This window comes from Aptenodytes forsteri, unplaced genomic scaffold (assembly GCF_000699145.1).
Source record: "Aptenodytes forsteri isolate BGI_AS27 unplaced genomic scaffold, ASM69914v1 Scaffold336, whole genome shotgun sequence".
Taxonomy (NCBI): Eukaryota; Metazoa; Chordata; class Aves; order Sphenisciformes; family Spheniscidae; genus Aptenodytes; species Aptenodytes forsteri.
In genome coordinates, this window is record NW_008794911.1 from 6210341 (window position 1) to 6230904 (window position 20564).

At 39.3% G+C, this 20564-nt stretch overlaps 1 protein-coding gene across 1 annotated transcript in view; it reads right to left on the reverse strand.

The window, feature by feature from the left end:
- CACNB2 (calcium voltage-gated channel auxiliary subunit beta 2) overlaps positions 1-13245 on the reverse strand; it is a 90124-nt gene extending 76879 nt beyond the window's left edge. The window contains exons 1-2 of the mRNA XM_009275233.2: positions 12705-13245; positions 11749-11868 (exon numbers count right to left, since the gene is read on the reverse strand). Of these exons, the coding sequence (XP_009273508.1) occupies positions 11749-11868; positions 12705-12773 (189 nt within the window). The 5' untranslated portion in view covers positions 12774-13245. The remainder of the gene's footprint in view (positions 1-11748; positions 11869-12704) is intronic.
- Between the last annotated feature and the right edge of the window lie 7319 nt (positions 13246-20564).

Sequence of the window (20564 nt, forward strand, 5' to 3'; positions counted from 1 at the left end):
TCACATGGTATGCAATACCCCTTTGGCCAGTTTGGGTCAGCTGTCCTGGCTGTGCCCCCTCCCAGCCTTCTCGCTGCAGGGCATGAGAAGCTGAAAAGTCCTTGGCTAGTGTAAGCACTGCTTAGCAACAACTAAAACATCGGTGCGTTATCAACATTATTCTCATCCTAAATCCAAAACACAGCACAATACCAGCTACTAGGAAGAAAATTAACTCTATCCCAGCTGAAACCAGGACATCTGGGATTAAGAAACAGGAGTGTAGATGCGTCCCTGTTCACATCAGACAGCTTCTGAAGGAAAGTCCTGAAGAGCAATTAAATTCACTTGTGACTGATGAACAACCAACAGCATGTGCTGCTGTATCAGAAACTAGGATCAGCGGTAGGTTAAGTGCAAGATCCTAGCCCAGACAGGAGAAGATGGATTTCTTGGCTGAAAAAGGTACACTTACTTTTTCAGTCTTCTGGTATGGAGCCCTCAGTCTCCATCCACGTCCCCATGGCACACATGGCCACACTGCTGCCCAAGAGGCTGCACCGCACTCACTGTGGTTAACTGACCTGGCTTAGAAATAACCCTAAAAAACAAATGAACTGAGCAGCTGCGGATGGAAAATTCTTAAACTAATTCTTTGGAGCCAAAGCCACTGCCATGGAACTGCGTTGCCAGAGAGACGCAGCACAATCAAAAGGTGAGAGAGAAAGACTGTTGAGTCTGAGAAATGCAAGGTAAAAGTTGAGTCTTTCAAACCTGCTCAAGAATGTCAAGGTTCAACTCCCTGTATCTCCTCCTTCCCACCGGATTTTCACAGAACAAGGCTGTGTGAATCAATCTACATTATGTCTGTTCCTTTCCAAAACTATTTTGCCATGTTTACCTTTCCCTAACCATCCCCCATCCTCAGGCCTGTACCTCAGTCATGGGCTTTCAAGAGAAACTCTTGGTTTGAGAGCTTTCCTTGGAGATTTTACCCAGCACTGAGACTAATGCCAAGATAAGCTCTTGCTATGGGAGGCAAACAGCAAGGATACAGTTATATGCTGGGTGATTTAATCTGGTGATTTTATGCTGAGAAGAGTTTAAAAGTAGGAGTAAGGAACCTTTCCCTTTCTGAGGAACAAGCAAGGGTTTCAACTGCATTTAAGTTCACACACGCAGCACATCTACACCAGCACAGCTCTACGGCTTCATCCTCACAAGAGGGAAGCACCCATCTGCTTTGTCACAGGCTGCTGGAGTTATCTGGGTCCCCAGGTCACTGCCGGCAGAGCCAGGACAGGCACTAGAAACACGCCTCTTCCTCACCTTCCTGTCAGGGAACCTAATGTCACATCCCTCTGCCTGCAGCAGGCTGCTTGAGCGCCAGGAGAGGCAGCAAGAGAAGGCAGGCCCACGCTCAGCCCCCACCAGACCAGGTTCACTGAACACACCGGGGCTACTATAGAGGCAGAAAACAACAAGCAATACAGTAGAGCACTTCCATGGTGGCTCTGTGTTACGTCTCAACTGGATTAAACTACCAGGAAACACCAGGGGAGAAGGCAAGGAAATTTGTACTTTGTGGGTGAGACACTTGCCTCGCTGCAAAAAGGGAATAAAGGGTCAGAATAATGAAAGAGCTGGGATAAATGTCGTAAGTTCCCTTACAACTCCTCTGGGAAGGATGCTTTCAGATGTAATTTGGCTGCTACTAAAGTCAGAAATACATTTGCCTTTCCAATTACTGCCATTTCTTACTGCTGATTATTAAAAGCAATGTGCACAGCTGATTCGCAAGATGGCAGGTACTCAGCGTTTCTTCTCATTTTTATTTCAGTCAGGAAGTGTTTCTCTCATGACAGCCAGAGGTGATCGGGAGTTACAGTAACCCCATGTGCTTTGTGTTCGTCTGTTTTACCACAAGTGAAATATTAGAATCCAACAACTTTTTAAAACTCATTTTTCAAATAATTGCCAGAATGGATGGAGTCAAGAAGCAGCAGGCGCATCTCTTCTCTCACTTCAACATTCTGACATCTCCAGTCAAAATAATCAAAGCAGCTGCAGTTTGATCCTTCGTCTTCCCTTTCAAGATATTTTTCCCTTCACTTTTCCTTCAGTCACTGAAAAAGGATGGCTTGCAGATCAATAACACTAGTATATTTGCACAATAAAAACCCAAACCACAGGCTGCATCCCCGCTTTCCATACCTGTCAAACGCAGATCTGTTCAAATACTGAAAACAAGGCATCACTGGATTTTGGATTCCAGATATAATAAACAATAAATCACCTTGAAAATATGTATCTACCTGATAAGATTCCCAAAATGAGAATAAAGGACAGTCTTGTTGGTATGTACTTTAGTCATATATTTATCTTAAATATTTTATTTATCATCAATGTACTACCATACTTTTCCAAGAAGAAAGAAGAAAAAAAAATTACATTCATAAACCAAAATGGGTTAAGCTGTTAGCAAAGAAAGATCGTTTTATAAGCATTAGAAAGTTGTGAAAATTTTATTTCACTAAACATTCCAACATCAAGAAAAGATGCAAGAAGGGAGTATCCCCTCTAAGAATAAGCAAATGAGAAGTTCACATTTTAATGCCACTTGTTGGAGGTAACCAAAAGAATTAAAAAAAAAAAATAATATAACAATTACAGTATACTAAAATTACCCAAATATGGGCAGGGAGGAGACTAAGTAAAAGTAAAGCTGGGGAGAGTAAAGAAAAAGAAAATGGGAGAAACCCTTGGATTTTCTCCAGCAGTATTAGTAACATCTGCATTGTTTGCACAGTTGTATCGCTTGACATTGTATCACTTTAAAAAACTTAGGTAGCATTTGCATGTGTGTTGCTATCAATAAACTTGGATTTAAATAAAAAATCCTGGATGGAAATACCATATTTATCTATTTAACAAGGAGGAGAAGGTTTTTTTAAGAAAAATAACTGCAACAGTGGGAAATATATGTTAAAGCATGTCACCTAAAACTTACATGTTAAGATTTCATATCTGATCCAATAAAAGTATTTGATTGCTTGCTTCCTTGCTATTAGAGCTGAACTTGTTCAATCAAGTAAGCAAAAGTAAACTAGGTAGTTGTAAAATGGTATGACTAAACGCCATTGTATACATTGACATCACAGAAATGGAGGGAGAAGGGTAAATGGTTATCCATCCTTCCACAAAAGATAAATGTCTGTTTAATCTTTGATATTTTGTTACAGCCCAAAATGTATCTCAGCACATACATTTTACTTTAGGATCGATTTTAAAGGTATAAAATAGAGGGTTTATGCATTTGAATATTCTGTATCATATTGTATTTGGAAATACAAACCAGGTGACTATGAAATGATGGAGGAAAATGTCAATACAGGGTTGGAGGCTAAATGTACAGAGAAGGTGTTCAGAGGTTTCTGTAGGCTCCATAAGTGAATGTTAGGGGAAGTTCACGCTATATTTTTTGCTCTAGGGTGTGCAGTGGCTTTACACAGAATATAGATGAAAAGATGGCAGGAAAAAAAATCAGTGGGGGCCTCTCTGAATCTTTATTTTTAATTAATTTCTCTCATACTATGAATTATGCAGAATCCAGACACTGTTCATAGTTCAAGCTGAGTTTTGCACTTAAAATGTTCCTAACCTGGGAACACAGAGTATCTTCCTCCCAGGTATCACAGGTTTATTTTGACCTCCTACTGATTTTTCTTATGTTTTATACAACCAGTGTCTAGTTTATGTAACTAATGTTAAATTTTCCAAAGGAAACACTTTTGAATTGGCATCTAACTTCAGTCTAATTTTTGTACCAAAGCACTCTACTGCTACCTATAGTTAGAACTCATTGGCATCTTGTATGTAATGTTATAAAACAAGTTGCAATTATGAAAAAAAAAGATTATTTTTGAAGCTTCCTTCCTTTTTTTTTTTTCCTGATTAAGTATAAAACCGAAACTACAGATACCTGCTTTTTTCTTTCTTTTTCCTTCCTGTTTTTTTGGGAGAGTGTGTTAGTGAGGAGGGAGGGGATTCAGATCTTTGCCAAGGGCTCAAGAACTGTGTCTTGGGGTTTGTTTTCGTTGCAGATGAGAAGTACCTCCCTGCGTATTAACACACATCAGCCAGGTGTCTGGTCTAACAGAAATCAGGTTAGTTCCTGAACTGGCTGGAAAATAGCCACTTTGGTACAACAGCAGAAAGCATAACGCTTTTGTTGTCCAAACTAGTCTTTCTCCAAGCCCCTGCACCACATCACGTTGGTCAGTGTTAGCTGGGGCATCTCTGCAAGGTGTGCCACTGTTAGCTGCACTGAAGTCCTTACTCCATCTCATTCCTGCTTCCAAAAAGCCCATGGCAGTCCACTACCAGCTCTGATTACAGGATAACTTTGTTCTCTGATAAAACCCTTCTATTTCCTCACAAGTTAATCCTTTGGTACAACGGTTCTCCCTGCGTACAAAATAAACAATTTACAATGGGAAGTTACCATCTGTAGAACATGAATGGCCAGTTCAAGTCACCAGTGCAGTTATCTAATACATGCAGACATAAATACAAATGTATATCCATATATACACATCTATGTCTATATGGATATATATAATGCGTACATATGTGTATAAGCACACACAGATATAAACACAGGTCCAGATCCACAGACATTTAAAATCCTGTAGTCTACTGAACTCAAGAATAACTAAGAGCCCTAATGCTTGTACAAACCTGCATCAGTAATGCCTACCTTTAAACATGTACTTGTAAAATGTTTTCATTTTAGAAAAATAAAAGATTTAAAAAAAGACAAACCCCCAAAAAATCTCCAGACAGATTCTACATTAAGCTGGAATTGCAATGGGAAATACACATCAATCACTTAGAGTAGAAAAGATAAAATTATTTAAGTTATCCCCAAAATAGATATTACAGATGCAAAAAGCTCAGCATTTACCTTAAGGTGATTACAAATATTTAGCTACCTTTAACAATGGCCTGTGCCCTGAAATCCTATTTTCCCCTCTATTTTTGAATCAGTATTCTCTTTTAAGTAAAAAGACATACGTTATCCGCTTAAAAAAAAAAAAAAAAAAAAGGCATTCAGATAGCCGGACCAGCTGCTGAGAAAAGTGAAGTTCTGGATTACAGCATACCGTCTCGGATGTTGGCAAAAGTAAATCAGACCCTATAAATAAACCTCAAGAAAGTTAATGAACCAGGGCATGTATGTCTTAACTGGAAAATACTTTGCTTAGAGTGACCAGCAGCGTCTTCCTATATCTAACATCAGTGAAAGTGCTCACTTTTGTGCCAGCCTGAGCAGCCTGCAAAGGCATACCTTAATTCCTCTTTTCCCAGGGTCCATCAACCACACTCACTCCCCACCGGTCACAGAGAGCATCCCCAAAGCTGCTTCTCATCCTCCCATATGATTCCTACAACCCTCCGTAGCATCCGCTGACCCCCACACCAGCATCCGGACCCATCGGTCACCGCCGCCCAAGGCACAGCAAAGGCTGGCCTGAGCACACTTACCCTGCAGCTCGGCTCAGCAGCCACAGGTAGGAGATAGCATGCGGCTGTCACCACGTACAACTGGCCAGCAACAGGCGCATCACAGTTTGGGAACCTCTGCTGTAACCTCTGCAGTGCCAGCCATGCAGCAGAGTCTGACAGCTAGCAGGTCGTGTGTGCCACGGAGACCCGAGGGAGGAGGAGGAAAAAGTCCAGACAAGGATTTAAGATGCATGCAGGTGTTTGTACTTGGCTTACAACGCTTACTTTGGTTATCTTCAACACTTATTTTAATAAAGAACAGGTTTTGTTTTACAAACAAAAAGTAATGTTTGTGTTACTGCCCTTTATGCAGGAATTTAAACATGCAGATAAAGTCAGAGCAAAGACATCTTGTCAAGGAAGCGAGCAGGCGCATGTGAAAGCAGCAGGTGAGAGCAGGCAGAAGAGCTATGCTTGTCCTCAGGACTTTTTCTCAGTATTGTCTCTCTGTTCCTCAGAGACAATTTATCTCTTTCTGCTGATTATTTAAAGAACGTCAGGATACTCTAGGACCTACCTACAGTTAAGTATCTAAATTTAGGCTCTGTTAATATCCCACCACTCTTTTCTTCCCCACTCACAGGCAGGAAGCAGAAGAGGAAAGGATACTTATGAAACAGATTGGATCACTCTGTAATCACAGTATGAATGGGAGATGACAGATGTTTTTCAATTAGATACGGTATTATTTCTGGAGCATTTGATTCCAGGTTACATGAGACCCTGCTGGAAGAAACAATTCGAGCCCCCAAACAATGCAGCCCAACCGTGAGAACGGATAAACTGTTCAGGGAAATAACCAACTTAATGACGGGCACTAGTGTAGAACAAGTGTATACACTTAAATTGAAGACAAAATAGATCACGAATATAAACAAGAAAAAACTATAGGTCACAGACAGCAGTATAAAGGGAACGGCTTTACATCCCAATGTTACAGTCCTAAGAAAAAGCAGCAGAAATGAACAAAGAAAATGAAGAAAAAGAGTATCTGTAACCTGATTTGAGCAGATCCAGCAATGCAGAACTCGCCTCCAGCTAAGCAACAACCAGATTTGCAACTGTACTTCTGGATCGACAACTCATTTATTTCCAGCTAGACCACTGTGCCAGCTCCCATGTAATCCCAGCAACTCTGACACGCAACATTAGCTACCTAAATGATAACATGCAGTGGAAGTATTCTAAAACAAAAGGGCAAATGAGAAGAAATCAATACAAAAAATATTACCATACACAACAGCTAACACAAAGTACCATCCTACGTTGCTATAGCTTTGGGTGTTGTTCAGCACCATGACATTCTCGTAGTTGAGAGAAAATAGAAAGAGTCTCCATGATGGAACAAGCTGACATAATATAAGGACACACATCAAAGTGATGGGCACTTCTGGTCTGTCAAAAATGCTACTGCAGCTTAAGTAGACATACCTTAACTAGCCTTGCAGCTGCCTGCTCGCAGCATGGGGTCATTCAGAGGCTGTGAAACCTGTCTGAGAGTGAATAAATACTTAAATAACTAGTCTTGGCACACTGCACTGGATAATTACATCTGACAATCTTTCTCATGCCTTCATGAGGAAGGCATATCTTGCAGGGATATGTAGGCATTATCCCAGCCTGCTACACATTTCAAAGCTGTCCCCCCAGCCCATGCATGGAGGCAATGCAATACGCTTAAGACATTGCATTATTACTCACAGTCACAAGCCATCACCACTACTACAGCACACATCAAGAAAGTGAAACACAACAGCTTATATTATTGCCTAAGAGCCAACAAAGGGATGTCTGGTATCAAAATTTCAGTGGTTCACCATCTTAACTTAAAATGCTATCTGAATCATTTTTACACTAGGACTATGGATATTTCAAGTTTTAACAAGCTCCTAAAAGGGATGCTAGCAGTAGAGCATTAGGTGGACTGCAAACAAAGCAGAGCTGAGAGAAACTGAGATTTCCTACTATGGACACAATTACTGACTTCTGGAAGGCCACAATCCAACTTTGACAGCCACTTAAGAAGTTTCAGGCCCAAAGGATCTTGAGAGCAATCCTTAACAGAGAACAAAGAGCATAGCACTGTCCCTTAGTCCCAGGTGAGAAACAGAACCTGGATTATTAAACTGGTACGTTAAGTAACCAAGGTACTAGAAACAGCTGAAAAAAACCAATTTCATTTTCCAAAATGCTGAAAATATTCTATATATCTCATTTGAAATTGTTTCTGCATAAGGACCTCTAAAGCCACAGGAGAAAAAAAAGAGACAAAATCTAAAAATTTGAAGAGAATAGACTGAAGAGAAGAAAGAAGTTACTCTTGCAGAGGAGGAGAAAGAGCTTTACAGACCACCTGACTAATGGTATTTCAGTCAAAAACTAGTTCATAACGCATGATGTGCTTGAGGAAAAATAAATCAACAGAATATTTGAATTGATTTTACCAGCATTGGAGAGGGCCAAAAAATCATTACTGAAGTCCCCTTTCTTATGTACAAACTTTAGCTCATTTAGTACTAAATTTTAAGGTCTCACTAATACTTGTACCTCACAGTTTTCCTTTGATCTCATCCCTCTCACTCAGTGCGATATTTTAAGAGATAATTAATTGAATACTTGCAGGGAATGGACAAAAAAATATCTTTACTTACTATCATTTATTTTTAATCCTCACCCTTCAAAACTAAAAAGCTTTTTTCTGTAGAAATGACAATTTTTAAAATATTAACAACAAAAGCAATTAATGTCATTGGGCTTCTTATTTATTTTTTGGCTTGTGAATGCTTAAAATTCATGTTTTTATGGAAATAGGAAATTCAGTAAAATACCAGTACAAGTCCTTAGATTTGGACATTATTAGTGGGCCCTACTCAGCCACAATGCAGGTCTCTATCCTAGAGATAGCCACATGCTACGGACTATGAGGAGGATTCCCAGGAAATCCTCAATGCCTTGAAGGTTTTTTTCTTTTTAAAAAAAACCAAAAAACCCCCACCCAAACCAACCAACCAAACAAAACCCCAACAAAAATCACCCTCTCTGCATTTGCATTGCTAAACTGTTCTAACCACGAACACTTTATCTCAGCTTTGAGCTTAACAGCTTCATCTGAAGATTTGTTTCCGCTGGGAATAGCTGCTGGCCTGCAGGTAGCCTCATCAGTTGCCTCTTAATTTTCTGTCCCTGGACGACTCAGTACATGCGCCCATGGTCCCACCTTCCTTACAGTAAGTCACATGCCAGAGTGAGTCAGCAGAATATGCTTAACCATTTGCCAGAGAAGCAATGCTTGTAAAAAATAAATAAGTAAATAAATAAATAAATAAAAATGGCCAGAATGTGTATTTTCTTACAAGCTTTTTTGTTTTTATTTTCCCTGTTTGGATACGTATCAGGTACGCATATTGTATTCTGGCTTCATGTTACACAAACACTTAGAATCCATAAAAATCCAAATTTAAAAATCTTAATATCCTCCTAACAATTTGCCACTGTGTGCTTTATTACTATATTTTTCTCTTCGGTTTAAGGTGTTTTCCCTAGCCGTAAGGAAGGAAAATGGGTGTCATTAAACTGTTTTCATTAAGTGCGTGACACAGTTCAACAGTTTTTTATCTACCCTTAATTCACTATCATTTTCCCTCCACCGCTGCATTATTCATGTATGTCATCCTCTTCTAATTCCTGTGACAAATACAATTGTAATGACTTTATTTAGGATCAACACTTCCACTCACAATATTAAAAGGCAAAAAGTTAAAGCAGCTGCGTCACTTGGCTCTGCCTGACAGCCAGTCAGGGCGAAGGCGAGGCAGCCATGGAGAGCCGGCAGCAAAGCCTGCTGCCTGCGGGAAACAGGTCTGGGTGCACACAGGAGCCGGGCAGCGCCAACACAAGTTACCGCTTCATTAATTTTACTGTGTTTCAGGGAGGTGAAGAACTGAGTCACCAATAAAGGCAGAAAAGCGCACCTGTCATATTTTAGATCTACTGCGTTAGGTTTAATTTACATCTTTTTAAACATTTATTTCAAACGTAAGCCCCAAATGCATATAATAATTTATTTAATATTATTAATTTAAATATTAGACTAGACTAAACATTACACTGTTATAGCCTCTACATAAAACGATTTCCATACATTACAGCCTGGAATGATTTTAACATTTGACTCAAGAAACAAAACTTCTAATGTAGTTCCAGCTTTAATTCATTTTAAAGCACAAATGATTTAAATAATTCATTTTGTGTTTTCTATATGACTGGAATTACCCATTGTTATAGCAGGTTGATTCTGGCAGTGCCTTTGCTACTTTGACTGTTCGCAAGTTGTCTTACAGTCTCAGACGGTGTCAGACCTAGAGACTACATCTTATGCCAGCTGGAGTGAGAACGTTGCTTTGATGTATAGAAATACAGTTTTAAAAAGTCAGGGTCTGCTAGCAGTTTCTCTACAAACTACAATGGCAGCTGTGCTAGAGGTCATGAATATTACATAAGGGCTGTCCGTGCATTCAAGCCAGCATCAGTAAGCCAAATTCCCATAGCAACACTCGCATAGATTTACTCATCGCTAAGAGATGCACCAGTTCAACAGTAAGTGCTGTACTGCTACCCTGATTAGTCTGCAAGATATTATTACTTCAACTCTTCTTTTAAAGATTGTGCATTTACTGATAAAATTCAACACTTCACCTGAATTTCAGGGCAGCCTTTATCATCTTTCCTAGGAGCAAAGAAATCTCAAACTAGCAAAAAGCAACCCTGATAAAACTGAAATTCTGATTACAATCAGCAACATCTCTAAGAGACAAGGTGGAAGGGAAGAAGCGGGCTGCTTCTGTCGAGTTTCTGCTATACTGATCCCAGGACAGCAGGACCTGACTTCAAAGAGATGTTCAGGATCTCTTGGCAAGTTCCAGCATCTCATTAAAAAGCTGCTTTAGGAGCTCTTATTAAGTATCAGTCAACAATTACATTTAAAAAAAAAAAAAAATCTTTGGCTTCCCTGTTCAAGTGTTCTGGCCTGATGAAGCTGTCTGCTTGTGTGTTACAGTACTGCATTATTTATGGAGCTGGCCCTCGCCATATGATCAGGTGCATAGCTCAATGACCTGGACTCCTGAATTTCTGAAGAACCCTTGTAAAACAGGTGGCGTAAATGGGCAGACGCAAAGCTGGCAGCGGAAAAGGAAACAGAATGGGAGATGGAAGGGAGATAGGGAAATAAAAAACAAGGCAAAATGGAGGAGGGGAGTCGGAGAGAAAGTGAGAGAGAAACGTAGATCAGGTAGATCTGAGGAGGGATCTCAACGGTGTATTTAAATATTTAAAGATGAGAAATGAAAAAGGAAAACAGATCTTGGAAAACAGTGATACACCCAGATCTGGCAGATAGCATAAAAGAAAAGAAAAACTGGAACGACGTGATAAACAAATGATAACAAATAAGATGAGCATGATTTTTACAGGTGCAATAGTACTTAAAGATACAGCACGGATGAAAGAAAAACAAGCCCATACCCTTTCACTGCTAAAACCCTCACAGTCCTAAATGCATCTCGTGGAAAATATATAAACACACAGCAAGAACCCAAAGCTCATTTAGTATTTCCTCACTGAACTGTCACTATCTGCCAGGAGTATGGAGATAGAAGGAGAAGTCTTAACAAGTCCTAGAGCATATTACTCATGGGGTCATTTAACACACAAACTGTAAAGAAAGCCAGTGAAGTCTTCAGGCAAAAAAGACCTTTGTAAACAGATTCTCCCTATTTACATATGACTTTTAGGGATCGATCCTTCATTGAAGGAAGATGAATAGGATGTTTGAGGGCTGATTTGTAGAACTGTAAGTTTTGAGTGCCGTAGCGATCCATGGGCAAACTTCCACAAACGTCTTCAGTAAGAACTCAAAGCTTTGACCCTATACACTGCAAATAAACAGGTATACTCAATAAGAGAAAAAAATGCACACATTTAAATAAGATTATTCTGAAATATGCAAACCAATCAAGTGCCTTTTACGGAAAACCAATTCTAAGTGATTTTTCCTGGAAAATATATTTTCTACTGTTGTCAGGAAAATCTTTATAAGAGGTCTTGTGCTATATGTTAACACATTAAAAACATAAACAGATGAGACGACAGTCCTTTAAAGCTGAACATTTTATGAGTCTGTGACATGAAGTAACACCTTACCTTTGCTTTTTCCAGCTGTGCCTGGGCCTGTCGCTCTGCCTCTCTCCGCACTGCTTCCCTGTCTTCTTCCAGAGATACATCTGAATCGGATGGACGGCTGGTGTAGGAGTCCGCCGAACCCTGTACAAGAAAAGGAAAAATAATACCACAAGTTGTTTCAGTGTTCAAAAAAAAAAAAAAAGAAGTAGAAGTGGTTATGCACTTTGCCTTTTCTCTTACTTCTCTATCCCTGAAAAGAGAATAACTGCCCAAAAGGGAAAGTCACTTAGAAAAATTATGTCTAGGTAAGTGTTTTCTTCTGGAGACTTTCCAAAAGTGCAGGTGTCTTCCCCAGTGTTTTATTTCCTGCACCATCCCCATGCTCTTATTTGTGTGCTTTTCAGCACGCAGAGTCAGTTGCTCTGTAGAGTTACAGCAGTGGTGCAGTGCAGGGCTGAAGGACACACAGCAGCTTCAAGGATGGCTCATAAAAATTAGAACTCTGAACAGTGACAGTATTAGCAAGGAAACAGACTTTTTATAATAAAAATGCAAATTCAGTATCAATAATTACCATTACACAGTATCACTGCTAACAGATTTAACCTCTGCTATCCATTTTTATTTTAGGGCAACCTCTTTACCTGACACACTTTCCCCATCAGAACTGCAAATGGCTCGTATCCATCTCTGCCCTTCAGCAAAACATGCAAATGACCACAAATCAACTTCCAACTAATAAAATCCGTCTGGACTCAACACATGTCCCCGTATCGCCACAATGGAAGCAGCCACAATGCCAGAACAGCTCTATAAATAATGACAGCTCTGCTTTCCCTCTGCATCTCCCTGCATACAAAATAGAGTTCTGCCAATTCAATCAGAACGAAAACAGCTGTCCTCTCCTCACCGTCTTTTTTTCTCTCCCTCTCTGCAATACATGTAATATATGCCGATAATGAAAACGTAGGGCTTACACAGATATCAGAATTCTTCAGACGTCCTCCTTTGGCTCTTTTCAGAAGCCTGATCCAGGTGGCCTTCATTAGCCAGACAGCTCAGTTATTGTCCGCAGCTGCAGCGCCCGGCACTGATCTCATAAAACATGTGCACACTGAGCACCGCAGAATCACTGCTCCTTTCCTATCCATGCTCTGCTGTGAGAGCCTTCCTTCTCTTCCCTCTGCCTTTCAAGCTTGCAGCCTCACTGTTTCCAAGTATTCTACTGCAATTAAATTCTCAAATTTTCTCATGCCAGTTAAAAAAAAAAAAACAACCAAAAAACCCCACCAACAAATCAAAAAATCCACACCACCTCCAAAAATCTCAACTTGAATGATAAAAAGGTAAAATAAGCCAGGCTTCAGGTAAATGTCGTGAGAGATGCTTCAATTGATCATGAACTGAGATCGATCACAGAAAAATACCTAGGGCTTTTTCCTTTCTGTTTTGGGGGGCGGATTTGGCTGTTAAAAATAGTGCTTATAAGAGAACCTTTTAAAATCCTGCGCAAAATGTATTCAGTGACATTTGCAAGTGCAAAGTTCATTTCATCTCTTCCTAGATTGGCTGGGGGTGGGGTAACAGGCTGTTCATATCACTGGGCATGCTCCATATGTGCAGCCTTTTACGCAGATGCTCACATCACACCGGGTTGTTAGCCTATGCCAAATTGCCATTTTACATCTCAAGGGTAAACAGCTGGAAAACGCAAGATCCCTGTGAAACTGGAAGAGCTGGTACAGCGTCTCGTTCCCGTCATGTATGTCTGCTACGAGCCACGTTTCCCTCGGACGCTCAGTTCTGTCACGCAGCGCTTCCCTCCGCTGCAAAGCGCTGAGCTCCACTCCGAGCTCTCTTACAAAAACGTAAATCCAAAAATATGCCTCTTGAGCAGGAATTTAACCCCCTAGTTACTGCTTGTATTTTTCTGACATTAGCAGAGGAAAGAAGCAAAGAATAACTGCAACATACCACTTAACACATAAATATTAGATCCTAATATGGCAAAAGCCAAACAAAACATAGAATTTCTATATTCTGCTTTTCAGAGCCTCCCTCTATCCTTTCATAAACTGATGTGGGAATAACATGCTAAGGCATGGTTTTCTAGGGCATTTACGATTCACTGACAGACATGCAACATCCTAGTTGAAAAAGATCACTGTAGCTGACTGCAGTGCCTGCCTTCGATATAAATTCACAGTTAGAAGAAAAATAGAGAATAGAAATTACAGTTGAGAACAGTGGTCATGCACGTGTCCTAGTATGTCACCATGTCCCAGGAAGGACCGAATCCTGCCTGGGTTTGTGTCTTTGTAAGAACCAAATTGCCCCGTCACAAGTGATGCAGCAGCCTACATTTAACCACTATTAGAGCAAACAATAGTTGTCACTAAACTAACAGTTTAAAATAAAGGTAAATTTTAACTTTCAAAATGTTTTTTCTTTCCTGAAGCCCGTAATAGTTACAGCATAGAGTTTAATAAGCTGTCTTTGAACTGACAAAGAAAATTACTCTCCGAGGGATATTTTGCTTACAGGAGTCCAAATACATCTGCTATGTTATAGTGATCTTCCAAAACCAAACTGCCTACTGAGCTAAAGCAAAAGGAGCAGAAAATAAAAGAAAATACACTCAAACTTTTCTTGAGTTTTTTGAAAAATCTTGTCTGTTAGAAAAATACCCAGAAGCTCTGTAACTTCCCCAGAGACTTTCAAATTTGGCTATTCTTTAAAATTTCCCTTTGCCACAGCTTCTGACACAGCTCCCCAGTGGAAACAGTGGCAAAAGACGCGCAGCAACAAGCGGACAGAACTTTAGTGTTGAGTTTACATCCTATTATGGTTGAAACAACACTGGCCTGTGGTTGAAACCATTGATGTTATCACAGCATTGGTGAAAGCTGAGACTATGATGACACACCACCCCCCAGAGCCCCAGCCCCCAGGACACTCCGGGGTGCCCCAATACCCAACCTCCTTCAGAAAGGGCACCTTCAAACTCTTCCCCACCAGCGCTGCAGTTCCTCGGTGCCACTCTGCCGCCAAGCAAGGCACAGTGTCATAAACCAACCCCAAAGCAACACTACCTTTAAATAAGAGAAAAACAAACAAACCAGCCATTAAGCCTGATACGGCAATCACACAATGGACAGTGTGGGTCTTAGCTTTGTGCAGCACTTTCACAGTTAACGCATCATATTTTCCACTGACCAAGTGGCATGGCATCACTTTCACTACTGTTCATTCTGCTGTCCAGAAGGGATGCTGCCTAACTGGTCCTCACCCTATTAAAAAAATGTCATGAAGCACAGAAACATAATTCCTGTCTCCCCTAAGAGGGCAAGATGCCTTTTGGGTCAGGCCAGAATTGCTAAAATTGGAATTTCATCTTCCAGGCCACGGAGATCATTTACAGTGCTGGTCATGTCTTGTGTTGGCCACAGTCCCAACGCATATCCAAAAAATCATGATGATTCAATTTATTTTAATTATATTGACAAATCACATGAATCAAACTCAACATTACATTTATTTTCCCAGTGGGACAGACATGGTCATATAAATTTTCTGTGGAAAGCAGAGGTTGGGAGCTTCTTTGCTTCTTGAATATGGAAAAAAATTCAGAGCCTGACAGAGCAATCCAGGAAAAGGGGGAGCATACAATTGCAACTAATTCATTTTATAAACTACTGAGTATTTTTATATGAGCTAAGAATGTATTCAACCACTTTAAGAGGAAAAAAAATTCAAAATTAGATAAAAACTATGATGAAACTACAGTAGAAATACGTTGACTATTCAAGGAAAATAGGGCCACATGGACGTGCATTGTCCATTCATGACAGCTAAGGAAACTACATCTGCTCCCTGGGTTACACGAGTTTTTGGGGTTGCTCTGGAAAACAGTATGGATCTTTTCCCAAGAGCTTCTGAGATTCTGCAGGTCTCCATCTCCTTCCACTGCAATATGGAAGAGCTTCAGTAATATATGTATGTAATATATGCTACTGTAGCCCCCAATTCCTCATCTTTCATGAGAAACTAATAAAAGTGAGATGTCATGTTAATAATTTCCCCACCTATTTATTCTTTCTTCCTTTTCTCCTCCTCCTTACTTGGCACGTTTACAAACCCGTTTGTTTGAAAAATCATTTCCTGTTTTAATGACATGCTTGACAAATATTTACCAACTACCCTATCACTTATTATATTAGCTTTTATGACGTATTCTTATAATATGAAGTCATACTTTTCACACTGCTAGCGGTCATATGTGATCATATTTGAGCTCCTTCTTCTTCAAGACCATACATGTCTTATTTTCTGTAGTATTAGAAGTGTACCATCTTCAAGAGACTGGGTCCTTCAAGTAAGAAACACTGCTCTGTAAATATGAGGTTTTTTGTTATTTTCCTTTACTTGCAGGTAGAAACTCCTTAGTTAAATTAGGTAGTGCCTCTAGATCTCTTATTTTTCTTGTTAGTTTTCTGTACCCACGCTTAACCTTGGTCAGTACAGCTGGAGCGTAAGTACAGATTTTGACTGCAGTGTTACATTCATAGTGTAAAATCTGTTGATGCATTTGGTCTATTACTGTAATAAATTCTCACTGGGTCAATATAGCTATCATTACACTTGCAAATTCAGTCATGGCCTTTATATTATGTCTTTCTCAAAAAATAAAAGTGATCGTCCCAGTACCATGCATTTCTCTTTAACGGGGTAATCCACTTATGAATTGGGTATAATTAGGACAGATAACTTTCCAAATTCCTGAAAATTCTCAAATAATTCTCTTCTTAAAAAGATCAAACAAGTTCCTTCAAGTAGAGACTTATTACATTATTATTTATTAAATGAAGGCATGAAGCAGTAAGCAAACATACAAGATTTTATAAGGAATACAGAAATACATGTGACTGTATATATATATATATATATAAAAATAAACTCTTCATTTATAACACTGAGTTCTTCTCCTAGATATATTTTTTTATCTCTTCATTCATTTAATGCTGAAGAGAATTTTAAATCCAAAAGGAGAAAACTCTTCATTAACACTGAGTTCTTCTCCTAGATATATTTTTTTATATTCATTTAATGCTGAAGAGAATTTTAAATCCAAAAGGAGAAGGAGCTTTATGTTTTCATTCGATTTATACTTTGAATATGGAAAGCTCAGGCCTCACTGTGCCAATAAAAGGAACAATTCATTTCAATATTCAAATTTATACACAGATATTGCTAACTGCTTATCTTCTAATCTTGTTGAAATAGTCAGAACGACATCACATGTCCTGTTAGGACATGATTTGAGATGGTATATTATGTCCTTGTGACGTACTACTACTTCTTGAGTGCTAGGAAATAAGGTAATAGAAAAAAATGTTGAAAGGTTATTTCCATAAAATTTTCATTTCACTTAAAATCTTTAAAACTGACTCAGAACAAAGGCAAAATGTGAAATGTTAAATTTTAGCATGAAGTAAAACTGCTGACATTGGCAAATTTGATTGTAATTTGCCAAAAGGGAATACAGATTGTCTTGTTTCATAATTAACAGACCAAAATGAAATGTATGGGTCACACAATTAGAAAATCAGAAGCACTCCCAGAAATGCACCATCAGTAGGGACCTCAGTTGGCAGAGTGGCCACAGCTGGTAAATGTGAAAATTTCTTATCTATGAAGTTTTCTCCAGATGTCTAAGCAATGTCATTATTTTGAATGATGTTGAAGAAAGCACAAAATGCTGCTCTAAGAATGCTACACAATGTTATATTGATGTTAAAATTAATTATTTAAGGGTAGAATTTTTATGGAAAGACCAAACTAATTGCAATTAATTGTTTGGCATGTATATTTGGCGCTTATGAAAACCTGAAGGAATTTATTTTAACAAAGAAAAAAGGAAAGAGACCATGTATTCATTAAGGGGCTATCAAGCAGGAATTGTTGATTCCTTTTGTAAGGGCCACGGACACTTCACAGCCTGGCAACTGCCAAGTCTAGTCCTGACGTCCTCTCCCATCTTTGGCACGGGCCCTGCAGTGCTTGGCCATTTGCCCACTACACACACAATTTACACTTAAATGCTGTAAAACTGTGCTCTCCCACAATTACTATACAAGGAGAGCTATCAGCTCTTACAGTAGTCACCGACATCCACTGCTATGTTTGCATTTAAAAGACAAACCCAATGTTGACTAGAATTTTGTTGTTGTTGTTTAGAGCTAACTGGGCATTGCTATGGCATCTACAGCCATGGGGGATGTTCATATAACAGGAGGAGTGAAATTTTAGAACAACTCGGGAGCTTTAGGGTGGCAATGTGATTAAAAAGGAGATTATATAGGAAACCACTCTCCTCTTTACCCTTAACGTGACTTTGGCAAGCTTGATCGCAGCACCCAGCTCGACATTAACAGGTTTCCAAGGTGCTAATCCAATCAACAGCTGGATGAAAGCAGAGGTTTTTTAAATAGCCATTAGGTTTGCAGAAGCCTAGATTTTGGCATTGACGAACCAGGTAAACAGTTGTACCAGGTATCTTATCAGAGAAAAACAAAACAACAAAAAAAACCCCAAACCAAAACCAACCCCCCCACCAACACCCCCCCCAATTTCCACTCACATTTTCATTGTATTAGCCTAAGTGTTTGCTTTCCTGTTGTTTTGCTAAGCAAAAAGTAGCATGAGTAGGTATTTTTAGAGGAATAATAGTCTTTTCATGGTGACTCTTCAGAAAAACTTCGGCAATATGCAAATTGTTTCCAAAAGGGCAGCTGCAGAGCTCAGCCTAGTTAGCAAACAAACAAACAGACCCCTCCGAGTCACAGATAAACTTTCCCCAAATCTGTGGGATGCTCTGGTGTGTTATGGTTTACCATTTTTTCCAATATTTTTTTATCTCTTCATTCATTTAATGCTGAAGAGAATTTTAAATCCAAAAGGAGAAATATCTTTATGTTTTCATTCGATTTATACTTTGAATATGGAAAGCTCAGGCCTCACTGTGCCAATAAAAGGAACAATTCATTTCAATATTCAAATTTATACACAGATATTGCTAACTGCTTATCTTCTAATCTTGTTGAAATAGTCAGAACGACATCACATGTCCTGTTAGGACATGATTTGAGATGGTATATTATGTCCTTGTGACGTACTACTACTTCTTGAGTGCTAGGAAATAAGGTAATAGAAAAAAATGTTGAAAGGTTATTTCCATAAAATTTTCATTTCACTTAAAATCTTTAAAACTGACTCAGAACAAAGGCAAAATGTGAAATGTTAAATTTTAGCATGAAGTAAAACTGCTGACATTGGCAAATTTGATTGTAATTTGCCAAAAGGGAATACAGATTGTCTTGTTTCATAATTAACAGACCAAAATGAAATGTATGGGTCACACAATTAGAAAATCAGAAGCACTCCCAGAAATGCACCATCAGTAGGGACCTCAGTTGGCAGAGTGGCCACAGCTGGTAAATGTGAAAATTTCTTATCTATGAAGTTTTCTCCAGATGTCTAAGCAATGTCATTATTTTGAATGATGTTGAAGAAAGCACAAAATGCTGCTCTAAGAATGCTACACAATGTTATATTGATGTTAAAATTAATTATTTAAGGGTAGAATTTTTATGGAAAGACCAAACTAATTGCAATTAATTGTTTGGCATGTATATTTGGCGCTTATGAAAACCTGAAGGAATTTATTTTAACAAAGAAAAAAGGAAAGAGACCATGTATTCATTAAGGGGCTATCAAGCAGGAATTGTTGATTCCTTTTGTAAGGGCCACGGACACTTCACAGCCTGGCAACTGCCAAGTCTAGTCCTGACGTCCTCTCCCATCTTTGGCACGGGCCCTGCAGTGCTTGGCCATTTGCCCACTACACACACAATTTACACTTAAATGCTGTAAAACTGTGCTCTCCCACAATTACTATACAAGGAGAGCTATCAGCTCTTACAGTAGTCACCGACATCCACTGCTATGTTTGCATTTAAAAGACAAACCCAATGTTGACTAGAATTTTGTTGTTGTTGTTTAGAGCTAACTGGGCATTGCTATGGCATCTACAGCCATGGGGGATGTTCATATAACAGGAGGAGTGAAATTTTAGAACAACTCGGGAGCTTTAGGGTGGCAATGTGATTAAAAAGGAGATTATATAGGAAACCACTCTCCTCTTTACCCTTAACGTGACTTTGGCAAGCTTGATCGCAGCACCCAGCTCGACATTAACAGGTTTCCAAGGTGCTAATCCAATCAACAGCTGGATGAAAGCAGAGGTTTTTTAAATAGCCATTAGGTTTGCAGAAGCCTAGATTTTGGCATTGACGAACCAGGTAAACAGTTGTACCAGGTATCTTATCAGAGAAAAACAAAACAACAAAAAAAACCCCAAACCAAAACCAACCCCCCCACCAACACCCCCCCCAATTTCCACTCACATTTTCATTGTATTAGCCTAAGTGTTTGCTTTCCTGTTGTTTTGCTAAGCAAAAAGTAGCATGAGTAGGTATTTTTAGAGGAATAATAGTCTTTTCATGGTGACTCTTCAGAAAAACTTCGGCAATATGCAAATTGTTTCCAAAAGGGCAGCCCCACCAACCCCCCCCAATTTCCACTCACATTTTCATTGTATTAGCCTAAGTGTTTGCTTTCCTGTTGTGTTGTGAAGCAAAAAGTAGCATGAGTAGGTATTTTTAGAGGAATAATAGTCTTTTCATGGTGACTCTTCAGAAAAACTTCGGCAATATGCAAATTGTTTCCAAAAGGGCAGCTGCAGAGCTCAGCCTAGTTAGCAAACAAACAAACAGACC